This window comes from Neovison vison, chromosome 6 (genome assembly GCF_020171115.1).
Source record: "Neovison vison isolate M4711 chromosome 6, ASM_NN_V1, whole genome shotgun sequence".
Lineage (NCBI taxonomy): Eukaryota > Metazoa > Chordata > Mammalia > Carnivora > Mustelidae > Neogale > Neogale vison.
Window position 1 is genome coordinate 34,555,912 of NC_058096.1, and position 26,967 is coordinate 34,582,878.

The 26,967-nt window shown below is 35.5% G+C and overlaps 1 protein-coding gene across 1 annotated transcript in view; it reads right to left on the minus strand.

Moving 5' to 3' along the window:
• Positions 1 to 26,967, minus strand: part of GBE1 (1,4-alpha-glucan branching enzyme 1) — a 270,179-nt gene that overhangs the window by 188,164 nt on the left and 55,048 nt on the right. The window contains exon 2 of the mRNA XM_044251151.1: positions 26,198 to 26,367. Coding sequence (XP_044107086.1) covers positions 26,198 to 26,367 — 170 coding nt within the window. The remainder of the gene's footprint in view (positions 1 to 26,197; positions 26,368 to 26,967) is intronic.

Below are 26,967 nucleotides of genomic sequence, written 5' to 3' on the forward strand. Positions count from 1 at the left end.
AATCAAATAATCTAGAGCTTCACTTACTGAACTGTTTTTGAAGGCATGCATGGAAGAAAAGGGCTCCATGATCAAAACACATGTAGCAAATGTGACTTAATTAGGATTAACCATGTTTCTTTATTACAGGAATAGTATTTATCGTATGGTATTTTTTATGAAAGGAGATAACAAATGAATAGATGTAGTTTTGTGATTTTAAGTAGCATGAAAATACAACCCCCCAACATGAATAGAAATGATTGTGTATATAGGGGAGGAATAACATAGATTAGTAGTTTAGGATTGTACCTTGTTATATTTTGATTTTAGAACTAATCAATTCATACAATTAGGAACAATTCATACAATTAGAAAGCTGATTGTCAGAAATGGAGAAATAAGAAAAAAAATCCCTTAAAATAGAAACTGAAATAAATGAGCCTATGTGATATTTCCAGCCTATGGAAGGTAATTAGATCATGACGGTAGAGCCCTCATCAATGGGGTTAGTGCCCTTACAAAGGAGACCCCAGCTAGATCTCTGATCCTTTCCACCATGTTAGGAGACAGAAAAAAGACTGCTGTCTATGAACCAGGAAATGGATCCTCACCAAACACCGAATCTGCTAGTGCGTTGATCTGGACTCCCTAGCATCCAGAACTGTAAGAAATAAATTTCTGTTGTTTATAAGCCACCCAGTCCATAGCATTGTTATAGCAGGCCAACAGACTATAAAACAAAGTTTATCTCTATTTCTACACATACCAAGAAATTTCCACAATAAAAATTTTAAAACTAATGTGAAGTCTTTGTATAAAATATTTGGCCAAATCTCTTTGTTAACAATTATAAAAAGTTTTTGAAGAGTAAAAGATTTTAATTTATTTATGGTTCTAAATACAGGTTACCAAACTACCTTCTAGATAGGCGGTGCTAGTTCATACTTCCAAGCATGCTCAATTACCCATATCCTCATCAATGCTGGGAATTATAATTTTAATAAGGCATGCCAGCTCGCTCAACCAGGGATCACTAAGAGAATGAGGCCATAAGGCCCCAAAGACCCACGGTCTACAATAAATTAATTTCTCTTCAGTACATCTAGAATAGTATTCATCATGGCCATACTCGGGAGAATTTAGAAAACAGACATTAAATCATTATCTGTGTTCTGTGGGTCAGATGAGGAACTAACATGAGAAAAGTTGCCTCTAATTATTGTCCTAGGTATAACAGATAGCTTTTGATACACAGTGTTTGCACTTCTTTTCGAAACAGGCTATAATTATAACTTTTGATTATTCTCTTTTCTCCTATTGTTATTTGGGAAGAGTTGGGTGGTGGGTATTGTATTTTTTTCAAACTTTTTCATTTATTTATAGTTTTATTAAAAGAAATTAAAATGTGGTCTATTTTACGGCCTAATTTGGTGGTCACCGATCCAGTTATTTATTTATCAATCTATCTATTTTTAACAGTATAAACTATTCATCTATCTCAAAATAGATTTTATGGAAACTCCAGCATGAAAACTACAAAAACATGTGAAAGCAAGGTTGCTCTGCCTGAAGTGGCCCTTCCTAGCTGGCCACTCCTCACCATTTATTGTTCTATCCAGCGCCTGCTACTCAAAACTCAGTCCTAAAAAGTGTTCTGATACATGATCTACCTTTGTAGATATTTCACAGCCTTGAAAAATATGTAATTTGTTTTAAATTCTCCATTTATTTTTAATTTACTTGATTCAGCACAAGTTAAGAGTATACTAATTCTATCATGGCAACTGGGTCTGAAAATCTATCCAATTTCTAGCAATTCTTGCCTTCTATACTTGACCAAAAGAAAGTATTATTTGGGACAAAGGATAATGGCATTTATCTTTGCTGTGACTTCTCTTATTGATTTCTATGCCATTTTGTTTTGGTTTGTTTTTGGTCTGGATTTGACCATCCTTTTATTTTATAATCTTTAAGTGACAGTAAAGCAGGAGGAAATTAATGGTTAAAGCTAGGAAGTGATACAATATTTGCTTAGAAAGAACAAAGACAAGACAAAATAGGAAAGGGAAAGCATGGGAGAAAGGTATAATGCAATACAATAAATCATCAGGGGCAGCAACATCATCCTGTGGGCCAAGAATGGCCCTTGATTATGTTTTAACCAACCAGTATGTTGAGCTGTATCTTTCCATATCTGGAAATATCTGGAGCTAAGTAGGGAGGCTCTCTTAGAGCCCACACTCCAGCTTACACTTTCATGCTATGTAACTATGGATCAAAACTTAACCCATTTCTGACTTCCCTGGCTTCAGCACAGATTTGAGTCTAGAAACTCTTCTCTACACAACACAATTCTTTCAACCTAAGCTATTCTACCTGAACTGGCCCCTGGGGTGGATGCATGTCAGAGGTCTACAGCAATCAGGAAAGCAATTATACAAGGCTCCCTCCTAACCCTACAGCCACTTACAAAAGTATACCAATGAAAGTGAAATGGTATTTTCTAATATGTCTAGCGAAGTGACAACTCAGGTGTCTGTAAAATGTAAAATTTTCTATGTCAAAGAACACTATCAAGAAAGTGAAGACAATTTACAAAATGGGAGGTAATATTTCTAAATCATGAATCTGGTAAGAGACTTAAGTCTAGAATACACAAAGAACATTTACAACTTAATAATAGAAAGACAACCAAATTTTTAAAATGAGCAAAGGATCTAAATAGGACTTTCTTCAAGGAAGATGTAAAATAGCCAATAACCACATGAAAAGATGTCCAACCTCATTAGTCAGTAGGAAAATGCAAATCAAAACCATAATGAGCTATCATTTACAATGAGATGACAACAGTCAAAAACATCAGTAATACTTATTGGTGACACTGTGGGTAAATTGGAAACCTCACTTACTGCTGATGGAAAGGTAAAACTGTGCAGCCACTTGGAAAACAGTCTGAAAGTTCCTCAAAAAGCTAAAGATATAGTCAAAGTAACTATTTGACTCAGCAATTCCATTCCTAGTTATATACCCAAGAGAAATAAAAAAATATGTCCATACAAAAACTTGCATATGAATGTCCATAGAAGCATTACTCATGACAGTCAAAGGTAAACACATGCATGTCCATTAATTAATAAATGGATAAAGAAAAATTTGCATATCCATACAGTAGAATATTACTTGGCCATAAAAAAGCATGAAGTACTGATACATGCTACAACATGGAACCTTGAAAACAATACACCAAGCATATGAAGCCAATCATAAAAGACTACATATAATTACATTTATATGAAATATCCAGGATAGGCAAATTTATATTAAGTTTTGGTTGTCTAGGGCTAGGGGAGGGATGGAAGGATTACAAGGTGATAGTTGTAGGGTACAAGTTTTCTTTTGGGGTGACGAAAATTTTCTAAAATTGATTGTAACTATGGCTCTACAACACTATTTTTAATATGCTAAAAACCATGGAATTGTATTCTTTAAATAGTTAAGTTGTATAGTAAGTGAATTCTATCTCAATAAAGCTGTTAAAAAATAAAAATAAATATTTTAAAGGGCAGATAGCCTTTATCTGTTCATTCCTATTGAGCTTTTTGCCATACACTAAAATCAGATTGTATCAGAGATAACCGTAAAGGAAAAGACCACGTAGGGAGACATATATAAAAATTTAATGCTGAGAAGATAGCTTGGTCAATAAGGAGAATAAAGAGTCAAGCTGGATACCTTAAGACTTCTTTGAAGAGAAAATGATTAAATGTTTCAAGACTTTGCAAAGGTAGAACAACTTAACTGTATTAGAAGATGGGGGGAGGGGCGCCTGGGTGGCTCAGTGGGTTAAAGCCCCTGCCTTCAGCTCAGGTCATGATCCCAGGGTCTTGGGATCGAGCCCTGCATCAGGCTCTCTGCTTAGCAGGGAGCCTGCTTTCCCACCCCCCTCTCTGCCAGCCTCTCTGTCTACTTGTGATCTCTCTCTGTCAAATAAATAAATAAAATCTTTAAAAAGAAGAAGAAGAAGAAGATGATGGGGGAAACAGGCTTTTAAGAAAAAAAAAAAAAAGATATCTTCTTCTGGAGCCCAGACTAGCAATAGATTTATGCATGATTACCAACATAAACATAGCTGCTGCTGATGATGTTAGAACTTACGCTGGACTGTGGAAGAGTCCTATAAAGAAAGGAAATCTATAAAACTATCACAAAACCCACTCTCTTAAAAAAATGGTTTAAGCAGAGGCTGTCTCATATGATACAGGAATGAAGAGTTTTATTGTGATAGAAGAAGTAATAAAAGTCATTACATTAACAAAAGCTAGGATGACTTGGTGACACTGATGGCAGCAACAGTAGTTATGGATTGTCCTCAAAGCTTGACATTCAATATCTAACTCAATTATCTCAAAAGTCCTACAAAGTAATACAGATTTCATTTGATGGATGAGGAAACAAGCTCAAAGAGGGAGAACAATAAAGCCAAAGTTCCACAGCTATTAAGTGACAGAGCCAGGATTTGAATCCATGATGGTTTGACTCCTGCTTCTGTCTATATGTACCCTTCTCCTGCACAACATACATAAACTGTCCGGACCCAGTCCAGCATCTCGCTACATTAGAAATGTACATAACACATATTGGGCTCTTAACTAGATTTATGTCTGCACTACAAATAAAGGCTATTCTTCTGGTATCTTGTGTTTTAGGAAATAAATTCTGCATGTGGATTTTTTCATTAATAAAAGGCTTACTATAAATGTTTGCAAGCCTTGAAACCGTTAGGCAGGTCTGTGGCAGTTACACTCGAGAAAGAGCTGCATTAGTCTGTTAAATGCGGGGCACTCTGGACCGCAGTGTCCAACCAAGTCACCATTCCCAGCCAAGCAACTGATAGAGCATGGGATTCGGGATACTCCCTAGACACTCAACCTTAACTGTCAACAATAATCCCGTCATCACCCTTGGTGTATAGCCACATGGCTGACAACCACAAAAGTAAGAGAGTGACAGCAAGACAGAGAAAGAGAGGCAGAGGGAGGGAAGGAGAACGAGACTGAGAGAGGAAACAAGAGAGGGGAAAAGAGAGAGAACAACAAAAAGTGAACCCTTCTACTGAGTAGCGTCTGTGCATACACAGAGAGGTAAACACATATACGCCCTTTCTTAGAGCAGAAAGCTTCGTTTTCAAGTTCACAGAGAAAACTAGAGCCACCAGGCAAGAACTCGCTCAGTTTTCTGCTTTCAAACCTACGAATTGATACCAGCAGCCATCTTTACCTCCTTCCCTTTAGTCTGTAGAAGAGGGTTTTTTTTTTTTCCCTCTCTCTCTTGTTCAAGGCTAACTTCTTGATTCCACTATTCCATTTTGTCAGTTTTTAATTATTTGTTTATGTTCTGAGGTTTTCAAACATTCTCTTTCTATAGACTTGTTACTCAGCAATCAAATCCAACCAATTGACATACTTGCTAATTCTCAAGTAACATCAATGACAATGAAGAAAACCCTCCCTTTTGGTGCAAGTCATTCTCTTTCTCCTATCACTGACAGCCCAATTTTTGGCTATTATCTCTACTTCCTCTACTTCTTCATCCCCCTAAAATGTTCCTGAAATACTCCGGCAAAGTTCATCAGTGAAGACCTCCAGCTTTCCAACCCCAATTGTTTTTTTTTTTTTCAGACTTCAACTTACAGGAGCTCTCAGTGACTTTTGAAACACCTGGTCACTCCTGTTTGGGGGTCAGTGAGACCCCCCATAGGTTCTCTTACATCACAACAGTACAGATAGGGAAGGGAAAGAATGCATTTGAAAGCGATTTCAACGTTCAAATTGGTAAGAACCAGTGTTTGGTTATTAGAGGTGACAGTGATAATTTCTTGCACAGGTGGTTACTGAAACAGGACAGAGAAAATGGAAGTAAGAGAAAAGAGAATTCAAAAGGACTAGAAATGGTCAACACAATCTAGGACTGCAGTTAAGTACTACACAAAAGATGCCTAATTTGAGGGAATGGGAGGCTTAATGGAGGAACACATGCGCACGAGGGTACTATTATTTCTCTACTTTTTTCTTACTAGAAAAGAAATGTGTATTCTGTATAGAATAAAAGGCAAAAAAATATAATTAAAGAAAGCACTCATAAACCCAACTCCTCTACCTTAATACCTTAGTCTAAAGTTTTTCTTTTTACTATACATGTGTTTATATGCACATGCATATGTGTTTCCACAATATGAATTATATATAAGGTATGTATATATACATACTCTCTTAACTTACAGTTTTGTAACCTTATTCATATACTAATAGTGTTATCTCTGCCAGTACATATCCATTTATGACCAGAGTTCCCCAACATGGCTGCTTTTAAAACACATTTATTATTTGTTTGTTTACTTATTTATTTATTTATTTATGAGAGAGAGAGAGAAAAGAGAGAGAGAGCAAGCCGCTGAGCATGGAGGTGGGGAGGGTTAGAAGAAGGACAAAGAATCCCAAGAGGCTCCACATTCAGGCCACAGACAGACATGCACCTTGATCCCATGACCCCAATACCATAACCTGAGCAGAAATGAAGAGTCGGATACTTAACCAACAAGGCTTCTTTTAAGAGTTAGAAATCAGCAGACCCTAAATAAATAAAATCTTTCAAAAAAAAAAAAAAAAAAAGGGCGCCTGGGTGGCTCAGTGGGTTGAGCCGCTGCCTTCGGCTCAGGTCATGATCTCAGGGTCCTGGGATCGAGTCCCGCATCGGGCTCTCTGCTCAGCAGGGAGCCTGCTTCCTCTTCTCTCTCTCTCTCTCTGCCTACTTGTGATCTCTCTCTGTCAAATAAATAAATAAAATCTTTAAAAAAAAAAAAAAAGAAATCAACAGACCCCATCCCATATCTTTGAGTCAGATCCAGGAATGGGACTGCACTTTTATAAAGCTCCCTAATTTTTTGTTGTACACACATAGGTTTGGTAACTAATGATCTACAGTACCATTCTAGAAATCTGATCAAGAATTAAGGAAGGGATTGTCTTTAGTTTTCCACTATTATTTAAGGAAGGAAATATGTGAAAAACTTTGTATGCCAAGAGAAAGGAAGCAGCAGAGGGAGAAGTTGATGGGAGAAAAAGAGATAAACAGATCTACCACACTAAAGAAGAAAAGAAAGAGGGATTCAATGTACGGATTCATGACATCAATTTTTTTTACTATCTGTTAAAAGCATGTGGGCAGGATGAATGATCTCTTTAGGGAAATGGTTTGGAAGTGGAAATTTTCCTGGCTGGCATCTACTTTCTCTGAAAAGTAAGAACAAGTCTTGCGCTAAGGGAGAATGAGGAGGCAGTGAAATGAGGGATTCAGAAGAGGTGGTGAAACTAAACAGCCCCTATGGAGGATGTAAGGAAGACCAGGCTGGGAGGTGTGCAAATGTTTTCTGTGTAGTGTTTATGGCCACAAGCCCACAGAAGCAGCAGTACATATGGCTGTGTGGTTTTTCCTCATGGGGCCTAGAAGCTGTAGAGAAGCAGAGATATTGGACAATTTGATGCAGATTTATAGGGCAAGTGTGGTAGAAGGTTCAAGAAGAAAAAACCTTCAGGAAGACAGGGTTTGGAGAGGTTGGAGCAGACATTAAAGAAACCAAGTCATGTCAGAGGCATCATGGATCTAGAGGTCTCACTCAGTCTAGAATAATTTGCATCATGGAGTCTGGAACATAGAATTGCTGCTAAAGCAATCTGTACCTTCTTTTTCTTTGCACCTTTTAGACAATTAGTTTTGATAATGCTTTGCAACAATTGCCCTATCCCTCATCAACAGCCTCATCCCCTACCAAAAAAATCTTGATTTCTACCTCATCATTTTCCCTAAGTATATCTAGACCTCTACAAACCAGAGCGCCCCCCCCCAGCAAATGCATAAATACATGAGTGAGAAATAAATGCTACTGTTGTTACATATGAAGTTTGGGATAGTGTGTTACACAGCATTACTATGGCCACAGATGACTTATGCACCACGTAAGAGTGAACATTACCCCTCTGAACATCTCACGAGTAGCCTAAATCTGTATCTATTATAGCACATATTACATGTGTCTGTGTTGATTTTTTTTACTCTAAGCTTTCTAAAGTTCACGATCAAGTTTTATCTATCTTTGTACGGCAACACCTAGTATAGTACCACCCACATAATAAGTACTCAACAACTTTTTAATGAAAGAATAAATTTCAACTTTTTATACCTACTGAATTCATAAGATAACTGGGCAACTGGAAATTCAGTAAAGAACAGAACAACAACAAAAAAAATCACTTCTTCTTAGTTTTGCAAGTGTACATAATAAATAGTATCTCTTTAATAAGATTTCATTATATACAAAGATTATAAAAAATTATCTCTATATTTAGTAATACAAATGATTAAGCACAAAAATCTAGATAATTCTTTTTATTAATCTTTTCAATTAATATGTATCAGTAACTAAATTATGTAGACTTAAAAGCAAAATTATATTAATTAAAGGAAACATGACTGTATTTACTTGTATTTTAAAGGAGATCTTGATTTTCTCTTTTATGTACTAAATTCTAAAGCTATTATGTGTAATTTATATAATATATAAACATTTCAGAAGAATACCTTCTTATGAGTGGTAGTATTAATAATGTATTAATTATATGTAATATATACATAAAGGGAAAAAAGTTACGAAACTCTAAGTTTTAAAAGTGTGGTATATATATTACATGTAATACAATATACAAATACATAATTAATATAATTTATATAATTATTATGACCCAAGGGACACCTGGCTGGCTCAGAGAGTACAGCATGAGACTCTCGATCTAGGGGCCATGAGTTCAAGCCCCAACGGTGGGCATAGGGCTTACTTTAAAAAAAAAAAAAAATCACCATGCAAAGCTGATTTTCTAAAATGTTCAAAAAGCTGTTAATCTATAGATTTACAAAATACCTAATTATCCCTATCTACATACAAGTAGCATCTAAAATAGACCTCTATGTGTGATTTCTACATTTATAACGCACATAGCACATAATTCATTAGGCGATGCTCCTTCTTTTCTGAAATCCCAAATCCAAGAAAATTGAATCACTTTTAAATGAACCAATGTGTTTATTAGATCTGTGGGGTGTAAGAAAACTTCAATTGCTGCTCTGTGTCATGCTGATATAGGCATAAACTCTCAGGTTAAACTTCTCTCTTTGTAGTACAAGTTTCAATTTGGATTTTAAAAAGCTTGAGGCCATCAATTTTCACATCTTTCCCCACTCCCATTTCAGAAATCAGAGAGCCAATTTCAGGAAAATACTGGCAAGTTATATGGAGGTTTAACATGTTCAAGAATAAATCTGACTTCCATTAAGGCAATTCCATTAAAATAAAGCACATTGAAACCACTTACAATTACCAGGTTTTCTGGCTTCTAATTTAACAGCCATTTATCTAAAGTCAAACAAAGTGAATAAGCATGTTTTTCTTAACTACTGGACTGAACAGATTCAGAAACTCTAAAATTTGAAACAAAATCATTAAAATGTCTCCATCACTTTTAACCACCTCCTAACGGAGGCTGCATGGCTCTGCCTTCTTATCCTGTTACACTCTGTCCCATCACTGGAGGGTTTGAAGCTCCAAACTCTCTTCATCTTCTCTTGATCACTGGCCATTTGCTCATTGCACAAATCCTTTCAATCTGATGTTCTGGAGAGAGAGAACTATCTTCTTTCTCTATACCTGCCCCTGGTCTCTACTGAACACAGTAAGGAGATATTCTCAGTTATGGACACTGCTGACCTACCTGAGACTATGTAGACTCAAGTTCTCTGATACTCAGTGGACACTCAACACCAATGAGAGTCGTATGTACATCCCTTCAGTTCTAAGTCGATGTGCATGTATTCTCTCTAAACTCCTCTTATTAAGGTTCCCAAAGAAATGAATGAACTGGATCTCAGGTGTAGCGCTATCAATCAAGTAGACAATAAGAGCTAGATACAGAAAAAGCAACTAAAGAGTAATAAAGCAGATATCTCTCTAGCTCTAGTAGAGGAACGGCACACAGCTAAAAATTGATGTGTGCATTAAATAGTTACCAAAACTACTCACTATTTTATAGTTATATTTAATATGCATTTTAAACTACAATACTGATATTATTCATCTTGAGGTATGTACTAAAAATTTGCTAATTCATTTTCTTTTTTATCATTACTACTTATCCTACCTGAATACCTCCAAAATATTCCATAAGAGTAGCCCAATAACAATTTTAAACAATGCCACCTTTTTTATGATTATCTGTGATTAAATCTGAGATTCATCTATGAGAATCATTTGTGATTCTCTGTTGTCCTGTTTTCCTATTGTAGACACTATAATAGTTTTAAGTGTGATTAAGTCTGACAAAATAACTCAACTGAGCACCTCCCCAAGACCCTTTCCATCCCCTAAGATAGTATATTTAAAAGTCATGTGGTTCTTTAATACCTACTTCACACACACACACACACTCCAATACATTCATACATACTTCATACATATATACACATATTTATAAATGTATTTATTTTTTATTTGTAGAAACAGAAAGTTATATGTGTGTGTTGTGTATACTTGTGTATGTTTTAAAATAAATGACCTAATATTGAATGTTATATGTTCTCTAATGTTCCCTTGCCTTTCGTTTGCCCATCATATTCAATTCATTATCAGGTTGTGTCATCCAACAAATAAAATTTCTGGAAGCTTCCTTCAAGATTAATTTCAAAATCACTTTGAAAGGTGACATTCATGCAACAGGAACAATCCAGTGAAACTATATGTGGTAGATATAGTCAAATAAATTTAGATTTGAAAAGTGGTAGCCAAGGTTCAAAACAAATCTAATCTTAATGATACGAAGTTTGATTCTTCAAATACTTTGAAAAAAATGAAAAGAAATTAAATATATAAGTTCTCTTTCAAGTCAGTCCACTTTGAATTTTTCTGTCTCACAACTCAAAGGTAAAAAATGTAAACCATTTAATTACTTACATATATATTATATTATATATGTATATAATCACAGACACACACACACAGACACACACACACACACACAGATGTCTTAAAGTTTAGATATAAAATATCCCAAAAGTATAAATCAGCTTCTAGAGATATAAACATGAGTATCAGATGTACATCACAGGAATTATATGTAATTCAAAGGCACAAAATTGGGATGCTACTGGTCAACAGAGCTTTAACAGAATATATATAGAATACTTACAGATAAATCTTTAGTTACTATTCACTAGATATGTGACTTTTGGGAGATTACATAACCTCTTGATTTTGAATTTCCACGTCTGTAAAATATAGAAACAACTCTCTGTTACAGAAACTCCGTACCACTACAAAGAAAAGCTGCAAATGGAACTCACCTTACTGAAAGCTTCTGGACCTCAACCCTTCTCTAGCTCAGTGGCTACAGCATGCAGACAAAATGGCTTGAACGAAATCCAGACTCTGGCACAGGTTAGTAGCTGTGAGTTCTAGAGTCTAAGTCTCAGGGTTTTCCCCTGGATTGTGAGGACAGTAATAGTATCTACCTCAATGGGCACTGGGAAGATATTGTGCAAGTCTATAGTAAGCACTTATTGCACAGTTAAGTGCTCACTACATTTTCAATATTATGAAGAGAATATAGTAATACTGTATACATACATCTCTTCCTTAAAAAGCCCTCTCCTCTTGGGGCGCCTGGATGGCTCAGTGGGTTAAAGCCTCTGCCTTCGGCTCAGGTCAGGAACTCAGGGTCCTGGGATCGAGCCCTACATTGGGCTCTCTGCTCAGTGGGCAGCCTGCTTCCCCCTCTCTCTGCCTGCCTCTCTGCCTACTTGTGCTTTCTCTCTCTGTCAAATAAAGAAATAAAGTCTTAAAAAAAAAAAAAAAAAGCCCTCTTCTCTTCCTGTGTTATGATAGAACACCCTTCTCATTTTCTTCGTACTATTTCTTCTTTCATGCCTTCACCACTTCATTATCCTTAGACCCCTAAATTGAGCTTTCCACGGCTCTATCTTCAACTCTCTAGTAATATTGTTCCAATGACTTCTAAACAAAATACTGAAACATGTGGTAAAGGGATGAATCCAAATTCATCCCATAAGAAAGGACTCTGAAAAACAATCTGAGGGGTTTGAAGTGGCGGGGCGGGTGGGAGGTTGGGGTACCAGGTCGTGGGTATTGTGGAGGGCACAGCTTGCGTGGAGCACTGGGTGTGATGAAAAAATAATGAATACTGTTTTTCTGAAAATAAATAAATTGGAAAAAAAATCTAAAAAAAAAAAAAAAAAGAAAGGAATTAACCTGGAGAAACTTAAGAGTCGATTTTACCAGGTATCATCTACTTATTCCATAGAAAAAAATTTGTTATGCTTTCAATTTGGAACAATACCACCACCAATGAGCCTCACAGGAGAGTCCACAGCTTCAAAAAGTAATCCAGCAAGGGCGCGTTTTGACCATCTAGACAACAATGTGCACATTCCCCTTTAAACCAGAAAATGCCAGACAAAGGCAAAACGGAATTAGTGAAGAAGTATTGATCGTGAATGTACAAGATGTCAGGCACTGTGCTAGGAGCTCTCACGAGCACATTTTAATCTGATCTTGCTTGCTCTATAAGCCCTGTACAGAGCAGGCTCTTCTTGCCTGGCTGATGATGAAGGTGTGAAACAAAATAAAATCTAGATGAGAATAACCTAGAAGCTCACAACAATGAACTCCCATTTTCTGAATGCATCACATGGCCATGCTTTCTTACTAAGCCTCTGAGAGTGAATGAATCTCGATCTTCATTGAGAAAAGATTAACAGCTATATAATGCTGCAATTACCTTCTGGGTAATGATGGTATATTTATAGGAGACTGCAGTTTGTGATTACCTCACCCTGTGGAGAGGAGGGAAAAGGAGAACAAATATGGACTATTTTCTATAGAAGCTTTCCCTTTATAAAGGAAATGAAAGTTACAGTGAATAGACTTATCTTTTGACGGAGTCTATTTTGATTTAATATGTACAATTAATCTGAGATACTTTTGTGTGAGTCCGCATGACCTAGCTATTAAAAAAAGTTTTAATTCCCCAAGAAGAATAAAGTTAAAAAGTGTCTAAGTAGATTTGAGACAAAGCCCCTCTTCTGACTTTGTAACCCTTAGACCCCCAGGCCTGATGACAGATCCCCTGTCTCCACTCCTCCGGCTTTCCTCAAGCAGGAAACTGGCATGGCTCCAACACAGCCCAAACCTCAGAGTCTGCTCAGAATCGGGGTAAATAACCTCCTGAACTAGGGGATGCATTTCCAGGCCTGGGAGGTGTGGTCAATGTTAGCAGTTGCCTATACAACCTTCTTTATTTAACTTAATTTTCTTAATGCCTTGGACTAAGAATGTCCAATAAGATAAGATCACAGAATGAGCTTAGAGACTCTAATTTCCTCTGAATTAACCTAAAACTGATCCTTTAATATCAGAGTTCACAAATCTGACATATATAGATATGTATAAATGTGTATTTATGTACACACACACACACACACACACACACACATGCTCATTTGCTTTTCTGCTTTGGTAACTTCGTCCTTCATGTATTTCCACTTCTAGAAAAGTATTAACCATAGAACAGTATTATCAATGAGAAACCAACCCATCACATGATAACAACAAAACACTAGGAAATATAATTTATATTGATTAAGGAGGTGTGCTGATGAGGTGTTAGGAGACGTCAGGACATAGACCCCCTTTTGGTCTCCCTTTTTAGTTTGGTTTGATAAGTTTGGTTACTTTCTCCATCAGCAGAAAAGTAAATCATACTTTGATCCAATATACAAAGTTATAACATCCTTTCAGAAACTTTCTTTATATGTTCACTGTAATAGTTCAATTAAAATGTACCTTTTTGGGCTAAACCTTATAAAGAATCCCTATTAAAGGCAAGTCCTGAATACAAGTTAAATACAAACTAACTATAAATTTAATTTAAGATTTTAAACCTATTTCTAACTTAAAGAAAGGTTAAAGCAATCTACTTTTAATTAAATATATCTATGGCAACTTAATTCCAAATCTTAAGGTTCTGCAACCCAATTTCTCATGATAAAAATATTACTAAAACTCATCTGCATTGAATGACAATCTTCCATTCCTCTCGGCTCTCTGAATCCATTATCTCCCTCATGGGAATGAATGCTTTGCTATGACTGATGATGAATAAGATATATAGGACAAATGATGCACTTTTTCATTTAAAAGACTAAAAAGGAAATTCACTTTAGTCTCCTTTCTGCCTAGTTTCATTAAAATCTAAATACAGCTATTCTAAGAGATTTTTTTCTAGCTCACTTCAGTTTGACAAAAAATGTCTCATGTATCATTTAAATCAATTACAGATTCTCTGGAAATATACCTCAAAAGTTTCATTTTCATACTTTTGGTTTAAAAATAAACACATAAAATATCACCAAAATAAATAAGGAATAAAGTAAGTCCTTAAAAAAACAGTATCTTGAAAGAGTTATTATTACTAAATTATATTTTAAGAGTTGTTTCAACTTTGGAAAGTACTTAGAAAGTATCTTTGCATAATTCTTTATTTCCTAAAATAGCTCCATGAAGTGTTATCTTTGATCTTTTATTTATTTTGACCAAAAAGTCATATAGTGATGCCTACAATAGTTAGAATAATATCAAAATCCCTGTTTAATTTTAAGACTAGATGACCTTAGGCAATTATTGGTAGTTAAAAGGAGACCACCCATTTCCCCTGCTAGATGAAAAGGTTATTTCCCCTCTTTTGCATCAGTGAATTTCCATTACTTAGCACAGTGTCTGGCACACAGAAGGTGCCCAATAAGTATTGCTGCTCAAGGGAAAGGAAAAGTAGGGAGGGATGAAGGTGAAATTGTTTAAATTTAAATTTCAGATCCTAACTTCAAGGACTCTTTTTTTTTTTTTTTTAATAAACCTGCTTTAAAAAAAATCACTATATACATCCATGTAACTATATTTAGTAACTGGAATATTATTTGAGAGACACTACAACTTTAACAGAGTAAGTGCCTGACTTTAAGATTATATTCTATAATTTCAGGGGAAAAAGAGAAAAGAAAAACTTGGATCTTACTTGCTCTGATTTTAGATGTACTGGTAATTGTGTATACATTGGTTTATGCTATTTTAGAAGCCTTTGATAAATTGCTACAAAGTTAATTGCTTGTTTTAAGTGGATTAAGAAATAAAGTTCCATCTCCTTCCCCCTAAGAACCCAGGCCCTTTTGAAAACCTGAAACTCTTCTGCTTCTTAATATTGTTCAGGATTGTTAAGATTAAAGATATATCCAAGGAAAAGAAGGAAGGGAGGGGTTGGGGGTAAGAATGAAAAGAGGGAGGAAGTTGGGGGTGGAGAAAGGAGAAAAAGGGGTGATAGGGTGGGTACAAACAAGGCAGGAAGAAAGGGGGAAAGAAACCAATGCACCAAGAATGCTTTCTTTTTCTTTGAATGAAAAGGTACATAATACACTGATGTAGTTATCTAAAGAAGTCCTAATCACTTAGAAGAAAATAAAGGCAGAAGTGCCTCCTCCAGTGATTTGAGTTCCCTCTAAGTCATGTTAAGAGAAATCCAGGTAGCTATCCTGGTTATTCTCCATTTCTCCAACCTAGGAACTACCTTAACATCCTTCTGAATTCCTAAGTCCTGCTCCAGGCCCCAGAGGCTGGCATCAGTAGACGGCAATTCCAGGTCTCCCTTGTACTCCAGTGCCAAGTTGGGACTGGCCAATGGTGGATGTTGGCATAAGAGAAATGAAGATATTTAACACCTACTCCATCCCTGCTTCCTTCTGTCAGTGGCTGCCTTTCTCTCTGGCCACAGATCCTGTAATCAGACTCCTCTTTTACGACTCCAGTTCTAACTATGTTTCAGTAACATAGTTCCCTAGATCCCATTCCCTGCTTTCTCATACCTACGCCCTAAGAGGCAACAGCTTCCAATTCTAGTCCTCACCAGCCTTTGGTAAAAAGCCCTTTATTAAACTCTCTCCAGTGAAACCCCTGAGCATACCATCTGTGTTACAGCCACCGACTAATACAGAGGATAAAATCCTGTGACTCTCAACCAAAACTCCCAACCAAAACTCATCAGAAGCAAGTGTGTGAACAATTTGCCTAGACACAACAGCCTTGTTCATTGGAGCCAAGCACATTTACCAGTCAACTGAGAAAGCAAGAAAAAAGAAAGCAAACTAGAATAGCCTGGGTTAAAAACATCCACTAGCATATCAATGATACAAATCCTCAAAAAGGAGGGCAATACATCATAAACATTAAACTCTACCCTAAGATTGTGATTCAGAAGACTTGTTATTTATCCTGAAATCTTCACATTACCAACACCGGGTTAGTCTGCTTCAAGTGACATGTGGAAAAGTTGTTTTAGACTTAACAAAGCATGATGAAGAGGAAACCGTTCTCTAATAGAGGAAACATCAAAATCCTGTTTAAAGTAAAGTATAACTAATTTTCTATAATACAAAGGAAGAGTATAACACTATCTCCCACTGCTGAGTTTTCTAGAACCTTGAATAAAATAACTGAAATTCTGAAGTTCCTGGGGACTCAGTCAGTTAAGCATATGCCTTTGCCTCAGGTCATGATCCCAGGGTTCTGGGATCAAGCCCCACATTGGGCTCCCTGCTTAGCAGGAAGTCTGCTTCTCCCTCAGCCCCTCCTGCTGCTTGTGTGCTCTCTCTCTCAAATAAATAAATAAAATCTTTAAAAAAATAACTGAAATTCTATAATGCGTATCACTTTAGCACAAAAAAAAAGACTTAAACATTCACAAAGTTAGTAAGTTTAACTTCTAAAAAAATTATTGAAAATACCTTAACAGAGGTAGGGCCACTGGGCTGAACCATTCCAGGGGTGCTTTAAAATATCTAAAATAGAATGTGAAAGATATCCTGTATATGTCCATAACTCAGCATGCTTAATGAAAGGGAAATACTATCCAGCCATGAGCGGCCAGAGTGGAAACCAAGCTACCTATTCCCAAGAAAGAGCCTTAAGACAGGAAACTGGTTACACCGGTAGGGTAGGAGAAGAACTAAGAATTCAAATAAAGATGAGCAACAACAGGAAGCTGGTAATACCCCTAAGGGAGAAGCAGGATTACTGGAACTCAGAAGCCAGGGCCACCCAACAGAAGTTGGCAAGAAGGCAAGCCTACCTGGCAGGAGCTGAGCTGAGAGAGAGAAAAGCAACACAAGAACTACAAGACAGGACTGCTGCAGGAGAAATGGGTAGACTCACTTTAGACATAGGGGTAGGCAAGGGAGTAAGGGGAAATTCCCTGGCTTCTCCCTCTTCCCTCCCTTAAGTAATTCATTGGGACCTCCCACTAAGCCAGCTCAATAGTGGTGGAGGCTAAGGGAGCTGGGGAAATGAGGTGCAGAGCAGAGCAGGGTGGGTGGAAAGATCCTAGGGCAAATAATGGTAAGAACATCAATAACTAAGTGAAAGTGTCTATTCATATAAAATCTTGTACACAAATATTCATAAAAGCATTATTATAAACAACCCAAACGTCCTGCCACTGAAGAATGGATAAATAAAATGTGGTGTATCAATACAGTAGATTATTATTCTGCCACCAAATAAAAAAAAAGGAATAAAGGACTGTTCCATGCCACACCCTAAATGAACCCTGAAAACATATGATAAGTGAAAGAAACTGAAAAGATGAGCCATATATTGTATGAATCCATTTATAGGAAAATCCACAGAGACAGAAAATAGATTAAAGGTAGCCAGAGAATGGCGGGAGAAGACATTTGGGACCAATGCTACCAGTTGGATGTTTCTGTTTAGAATGATAGAAATATTCTGTAATCAGTGATAACAGTGGTACACCACAGTAAGTATACTAAAAACCACTGAAGTGTCTACTTTGAAATGGTAAACTTTATGATATGTGAATTATAGCTCTTTTAAAATGTTAAAAAGATACTGACAGAAAATAAATAACTGTGAATAAAAAACTGAGACCTAATGAAAAGTACTGTAGTATCCAAACAGCATTAATTTTTAACAGGATGTTTATGAAAAAGCAACACGAGACTAGAAAATTATCATTTATGTCACACAGTTCAAATCTACCTTCTAGCATTAAGGTTTCTAACAGCAATTTCCTAAAATCCTAGGAGGTAAGGATGTTTCCCTATAAAAATAATCCCATTACACATTATAACAAATCTCTCTGATCCAGCACAATTGGGGCAGAGTTGCTACGTATATTGAAAATACTGGTTAAAGCAGAGAATGATAAAATATGTATTGGCATATGTATACACACACACATACACACTCAAAAACAGTAAAAAATTTTGTTTTTACTTAAAATACAAATATAAATATTCACCCCTATTCTGTTAAAAGATTAAAGCCATTTCTCCTTAGGTCTTCTGATTAGGATTTTATCATATCTTTCTTATACGAACCCACACCTACCATGCAACATTTATATTTCCAATTCCCTTTGAGTGATAACGGAACAAAAGTGGAGAGGTGCACACAAAGTAATCTGCATGTGAAATTGTTAGATTTATATCATTTTCTCACAGTTCACTTGTGCATACTTAATTCAAAATCATTTTTTTCCCAACTTGTCCTTACTGAGATTTTCCCAATACTTAATAATTTTCTTTGCTGTCACACTTAGGGTTCATCACTTTATAGAATGTTATATTGCAGAATTATAATGAGAAGAATTGGCATTCACAGGATTTGAAGGGGTGGGAAACCCGCTCACTAATAAGCATTGAATGTAACTGGCAGGAACCAAACTGCGTCCATGTGGTGGACTACCGCCTACTACCCATGTGTACTCAGTGTCCCATGGAAAGCTGTCAGTATCATTTACAGTGAGCCTGTCAAGCAGAAGTAAATTCACCGCGTTTGGTAAGTAGACATCAGCTAAGTAAACCTCCACTGTACGTCCACTCCACTGAAAACAAATAATCTATCAGTAAAAACAGATAAAAGGGGTAAGAGCAGCAACATCAGGTGGGAAAGTTAGAGGAAAGTCATGAAAACTTTCTACAAAATGCCTAGACTGATTAGGTATTTTAAGTTTACGTACATCAAAGAGGCCATTTCTCAGTATCAGTGTTGGTTTGGTTAATAGTCCTAAGGCCTTCTACCTCTACCTTGTAGTTGCCACCTCTTTGCTAAAATAAACAAGAGTCCTCAGACCATCCCAGAAAGTTGCTTTTTAGAAACATCCCAATCTCCAAAGAGCCAAACTTATGAGAACCCACATAACAAAAATGCATTCACAGAGGACCCACGTGAAGTTCAAAGTGTCTAACTCACGAAAAAACTCCTTGAGGTTCCTTCCACTTGAATGCAGAGGTGAGTAGAGATTCCAGGAAAAACAAACAAACAAAACAAAAACAAAACACCCTCAACAATCAAAGTAGAGAGCTCTACTGCACTACTCCACCTAACCAACTCCCCTCTGATTATATACACACACACACACACACACATACACACACACACACACACACTCTCTAGAGTATCAAAGAATCTGGAAAGTTTATACCTTATATTATGAGTATGCATTTTTTGCCATGGGGGTCATTTATACTATTATTCCCAAATTTTCATAATCTTCAGAATCTTCCATTAAAGAAGATTCTGCTTCCATGCCCTATTGACATAAGGCTTGGCCAAATTACTTAGTTAATGAAATGGAAACAAATCACATTTGTCACTTCTAAACTGAAGCTTTCACAAGCTGTGAGAGGCTTCCTCCATTACTCTTTCTCTGTGTCAGGAGATCAGCGTGTCCCATACAGGGGTTGCTCCATCCCCCTCGATCCTGGGAAGAATTTGACCCTTAGGATTGAGGGACAGCTGATTAATTGTAGCCTTTGCCGTTGCAAACCATTATGTTCGAGTTTTTTGTAACATGCCATACCACAGTGAAAGCCAACACAGCTGTGATAGATTTATCGGAAGAAAGAGAATACAAAGGAAGTTGACATCAGAACTATATACCTTCCAACTATAAAAGACTTCTAAACCAACAAATAATCCCTAATTTTCAGATCAGTGTTTCTCCAACTATCTGTGCTGATGGATCAGTTACCTTTTAAAAAAATTTTGTTTCCAATCTATTATAGACTAAATCTTACATAAAATGTAATAAAATGAATTATTAGAAAATCAAAAGAAAAAAAAGCTTTCAAAATTTAAGCTCCAAATTTTATATTATCATTAGATTCACCAGAAAAAAACCCTACCCTGTCAAACTGCTGTTCAAGTTTCTAAATGCTTACAATCCCAATTTCTGCCAATACATCACCGTGCATGGAACCACACAGATCCACAGAGCACACTTCCAGCAGCACTGTTTCAGGGCGTGTGGAATCAAGAAATACAAAAGCTTTTATGATGATGTAAACTTCTGGGTAATTGTGAACTGAAAACAAAATTATAAACTAATTTTGTCCAGGAAGCAGGTAAAATTCTCCTTTTAAAGGAAGTAAGAAAGAAATCTTTCCTACTCTGCAAAAATATCTGTGGTTCCTTTTTTTCTATAGGCATCAAAATCAGGGTGTTATGTTTTCCTTTTTTTTTTTTAAAGTCCATCAGTGATAGACATTTAGGTTATTTGAAAAGTGCCTAGCTCCCAGACTTAGTAATTTTAAATGAAATGTTTTCAGTTATAGCGAATAGAACCCAATTATTTTATATTGACATATGTAGTTTACAGCCTTTTTCTCAACTTATTATCATCTAGCTACTGGAAAGCACCCAGTTTTCTTCAATTATTTAGCAACCTGCAATAAACATGGTTTAGTTCCAAAACTCCAAGATATTTTAAATCACATTTAATTTTGTAAAGAATGAATCTTCGCTCTACTGAAGATGATTCAAAGTTTTAGAAATTCATCTCGAACCTTTAAGTAGTTTCTGGCTTGCCCAGAAATACTTTTTGGGTGGTAAGATTCCAGTCCTGATGAATGTCATTAATTATACCTCCACCGCTCTCCTGGGTTGCTACGGCAGCTGCTAGCTGCTTAAAAAAGCTAGTTTTTTTAAAATGACTGAAAGGAAAAGAAATGATTGTTTCATTTTCTCTCAAATAAAGAAAATATGTGTAATATATTTAAAGTGAAGCTGCTTTCCAAGTTTTCAAAATGTGAATGGCAAAAGCTAGATCCACTTTGGTTTGGACAACACAGAGACTGTATCACTGAACTTGTGCAAGGGTCAACTGCCTTTTGAAATTAATAGTAATTTCTTTAATAAGAAAAAAACACAAATGAGTGAATTTTTTCAATCCTGTCAATTAACATTTCTTTAGCACCAAATAAGGTATAAAATGTTCTCAAATCTGCGATCTAGTTAGTATCTACAGCAACCTAGCTTAGGCAAGTAAGACAAATACCATCACTTTATCCCCACTGAGCTGAAGGAAGAACTGTATTTCGACAGCTCGACTAAGATTTCAAACTTTTTTTTTACACACCAATTCATGCCAATTTCTTTCTTAAGGATCATTTGTATTTGACTACTCTGAGTAGTTGTACCTAAAATATCTTCAAGTTCGTTGGCAAAAAAATAAAATAGAACAAATATTTACCAGCAATATTATGAATAAGCCCAGGGAAAGAATATAGAGAGCAGTCCATTTCTAAAATGATTAGGAGACAGGGCGCCTAGGTGGCTCAGTGCATTAAGCCTCTGCCTTTGGCTCAGGCCCCCATGGGGCTCTCTGCTCAGCAGGGAGCCTGCTTCCTCTTCTCTGTCTCTGCCTGCCTCTCTGCCTACTTGTGATCTCTATCTGTCAAATAAATAAATAAAATCTTTAAAATGATTAGGACACAAATATGACAGTATGCTAAAGGGTTTTTATTACAGGTATAATTTTTCATAATACAGAAATAAAGTTTAGACTTTCTTTCATTTTAAATTCTTCTGAAAAAATACCACAAATACCTAATCGTTTAGGTAAAAACTAAATTAAGAAAATTTTCGTTTTCATGTAAATATTAGTAATAGTTAATTTAACGATTAGTAGAAATAAAGTTTTGTTGCTGGTGTCTGAAGATCTGTTTTATATTATCTTCAGGGTTTGAGAGAAGAGGCAGGCACAAAAGCAGTGTTTTAAATTATATTACACTTTGATGATAAAAATATAAATAAAATTATGTTATTTTTTAAATCTCTGTCAATAGGTAAAGAAGCAATTGTTTTGTTTTAATTGAAGGTGGTATTTCAAGTACATATACAGAAAGTTAAGCTTACTGGGTTACAGGAATAGAATGTTAAAAACTGATCAATGTTATAGTTGGAGCTTAATTCTACAGAGCCTTTTAAGTTTATTGTTGTGTCAACCTGTCAGCTGATAAATGTAAGTATAGTCATGAGTACAGTTAAATATTTTTAAATGTTTTTTAAAACATCTTAATATGATCAGCAAAACTCCCAAGAACACTTTAATTAATCTTCATATGCACTTTGTAATGAAAAAAAGATACGTAATTATTTAGCTAATAAATAGCCATTTTCTTTTCCTTTTGGTTTAGTACAAATTTATACATTAAAAGACTTAACAAGAAAATTAACTAACCTATTTTGACCCTGAGAAAAAGTTCAACAAAGAAACATGACTTTCTTCTTGCTCAACTCTTCTTTAAAAAGAAAAGGAAAGAAAAGAAAATGTAAGTAGGGAAAAACAAAATATAGAATTCCTTGTGTTAAAGGCATGGTTAGTTCCGTTATTTAAGGGTATATTTTCAGCTATGTTGTCATCATCATCAAAATTCTGTGCTCTACAGAGTCATATCAAATTAATGCTCACTACTCACAGGTACATTTTTTTCCAAAGACATATTCTTTTAAATGCATTATTAACCCAAAAGTTTGGCTCTACTCTCAATTTTCAAACTTTTTAAAGTGAAAGCTCCTTAGTGAGGAAAAGTTGAGATGTAATGTATACAGAGACCCTGAGACCCTGTAACTTTGGGCAGAAAAGCTATTCTTTCATCTAGATAAGAAGATAGTTTAGTGGGGCACCTGAGTGGCTCAGTCAGTTAAGCACCTGTTTAGGCTCAGGTCTTGATCTTGGGTCCCTGGGATGGAGCCCAGCAGGGGGTTCTCTCCTAAGCAGGGAGTCTGCTTCTGCCTCTGCCCTCCCCCACTCATGCTTGTGCTCTCTCTCTCTCTGACATAAATAAATAAAATCTTAAAAAAAAAAAAGAAAGAAAAAGTAGATTAGTCATTTAAATTTTCCCAGCGTACTATAGTAGTTCCTAACTATTTTCTATCACAATTTCTTAGTTTTATCTTAGTTTTTTCCATCTCTCCAGTAAAAGTAAGGGCTCATTGATTAAATCTGATGTTCTTCATGTTCTTGGACACTAAACAAATACTGGTTGATGAAAATAATTCACCAAATGCTATCCCAAGTATATATAGAGATTTTAAATTATGTTATACACCTTCACAAAGGGTAGCATTTTTGTTTTTGTTTTTGTTTTTTAAAGATTTTATTTATTTGACAGAGAAAGATCACAAGTAGGCAGAGAGGCAGGCAGAGAGAAAGAGAGAGAGAGGGAAGCAGGCTCCCTGCTGAGCAGGACCCTGAGATCATGACCTTAGGTCATGATCTCAAGCCAAAGGCAGTGGCTTAACCCACTGAGCCACCCAGGCGCCCAAAGGCAGTGTTTTTAAAAATCAAATTGAATTGGAATAAAAACAACAAGTTAACAGAGGACATTTTTACATTAAAATATGTAGTAGAAAATTTTTAGTTTTCTGTTTACAAAAAAATTTCTGATTATCATATTTGAATTAATAAGCATTAAATCCTAAATAAAATTTTAAATGCAGTTCTTCAAATGGACATACGGCCCAACTATATTTACGCGGCACAATTTCTAATAAATCAGTATTAGTCCTTATGACAGTTCCCAAATCTAATTTTCATATAGTTCCTTTCCCATATTTTTATATTTCTAAAACTTCTTTAGTGGGTTTAATCATAAATATGTTGGAGGGGATACCTAATGACAGTACCAAATTTTAACTGAGGTTCTTATAGTAGTTTTGGTACCTCTATGTAAAAATTAACTTGCACATTCTGAGTCAATACTTCTCAGTCTTACAAATGGCTGTAAAAAGAAGTAATAAAATAGAACGCCAAAAGTGCCTTAACGATAGGTGGAATGTCTAAATGGTCTTTTAACAAAAAACTACTAGTCAAGGCAGTTGCATAGAGAAGATGCAGAAATATTAACATTTGTGTATAAGAAAAAATTACTAATGACTATTTTAATAATAATTTAAGTAAGAAGTCTCTTATCCCCGTAATTTTGTTTAATTTCATAATTATCATCAGGTAACCAAAACTAATCTAAGTCAGCAGATCACATGGCTTTCTCAAAACTTTCCTCTCAAGAAAAACAGGTCTTATCCAATTTGGACTACAAGTCCTTAGACCTATGTTTTCCAATAAAGAAGCCAGTAGACACCTGTGGCCTTTGAGCATTTGAAATAAGGTTAGTACAACTGAGAAATTGAATTTTAAATTTTATTTAATTTTAATTACTTTACTAAATTTAAATTTTAATGTATTCAACTCAGTTACCAAAACTTTCAATTATGTTTGAAAAAACCTGGGTTTGTATTCTTAAGCTAAAAATTTACTAAATCTAAATATAGTTCAAGTATTTCCAATTAAAAAATATCAGAGTTAAAAGAATATAAAAGAACAAAAATACTCAATGAACTTGATATTGATTATATAAATATTAAAATATTCTGGTATATTGGGTTACATAAAATTTTTCATTATGAAAATTCATTCAACTGTCCTTTTACTTTTTTTAATATAGCCACTAAACTTCTGAGTTACATAAGTGCTTACATTATATTTCTATTAGACAGTACTGCTTTAGACAACCTGTATAAAATCAAAACTTTTTAAAGTCAGCTTCCTTAACGTATAATTTACATGCAATAAAATGCAGTCTTTTACGAGTATAGGTCTATGAATTTTGACAAATGTATGCAGTCATGTAACAACCAAGCACAATTAGGACATGAAATATTTTCATCACCCCAAGAAGATCCTTCACACTCCTCTGTAATCAACTCACAACTTAACTCCTACCTCCAAACCCTGACAACTCTGTCTTCTGCCCCTGTAGCTTTGCCAATTCTAGAATGACATATGAATGGAATAATACAGCATGTAGACTTCTGAATCTGATAAAATCAAATTTTAAATACTACAGTACTCTCACGGCACTAAAGGATGACTATCACTCTGGTATTTCCTTGCATTATGAACATTTTGCCAAGGCCCAGTTTTCATTATTCTGTATCCAAAATTGAACTTTCCTCCCTGTCACTATTACAGCAATTTATTTATACCACTAGACTACAACTGACCAAATTATATTATAGTCATTTACATGCAGGTCCTACCTCACTAGACCGTAGTAACTTAGAAGCCTGCTGTCTAGACCTACTATGCTTTCCATAGGATTAAGTGCCTAATGAAATTAATAGTGCAAGTAACAAGGCTAAGAAGATATTTGTTTAAAAAAAAACTGAGACTGTATTATAAAAAAAGGAAAAGAAAACAAAAGAATTGAGTCATGAAGAAGTTAATCCTCTAGATTAGATGTCCTCACTTTCACTGAGGTCTCAAAAAAGGATATTAGGCTCTGGAGGATCCAAGAACTACAATGCCAGCCAACCAGGTGCAAATGCTAGTGGAGATTTAACTTAAACCAATATTTTTACCCAGATTGCTATTGATTTTGTCAGGGCTTGCTAACAACGTTGAATAAATTTGGAGCAGTCTGCCTAGCACTAGTTTTCTCATAAACTCCATTACTTCTGGTACATGATTTTACAGAACATAAAAGTTTTTCAGGAACACCTGTATTGCATTACAGCAGGAACACCAGTACCACGTGAAGGTAAAGACAACAAATCCTATGGCTCCATCTGAAAAGTCAGATATTTGTAATCATTAATTTTCATATAAATATATGAAGCATAACAAATCTATGTTTTAAGTAAACAAATGAAATAGTACACCTAACTTTAAATCTTTAAAACACTTACTGAAGTCTCCAGTAAGAAAAACTCCTTCTGCTCCTGGGGCCCATTCTTTGCAGTATAAACCACCATCGGCACATCTGTGGACACCGAAGGATTCATAACCTCTGGAAAATTTATCAATACCACCTTCGTTCTCTCCAATGTTGTTCAAGGTCTCATTAAACCGCTTATACCTTTGAAAAAGTGCAAAAGAAGGAAGTTAGAAAATAAAATCGTCTTCTAGGAAAGCAACTGTAATTAAGTCAATGCTTTATTTACTCTTATTCAGAAAAAGAAAAGAAAAAAGATATTAAAGAGGAATAATGTGAATAATTTCACATATAAGGTAGCTGTTACCTCACAGGATAAAATAATTCCTATCTCGAACTGAACCAATCTAATATTTTTTTGGTAATTTCATGCATTTTGGTGTAAGAGAGAAAATACGATTTTTTATATTCCACGAAATTTTAAAAATCAGCATTATAGCAATTTCTATGTCAAAATAGTATGATGAAGGAGCATCCCTACATGTTTCTCTTCCAACCCCTAAGAAAGTAAAAGAAAAACAGTCAAAAGCCAGTAAGATAAATAAAATTACCTTACAACAGAGTTTGGCACACTTTTCCTGTTAGAAGGTAGATGGTAAATTGGGCTGTTTCACAACTACTCAGCTATTTCTCAAAAGCATGAAAACTGCTGCAGACATCATGTAAATGAATGGGTATGGTTAATGCCAATAACATATCATTTACAAAACAGTTACTGGCCAAATTTGGCCTATGGGCTGTAGT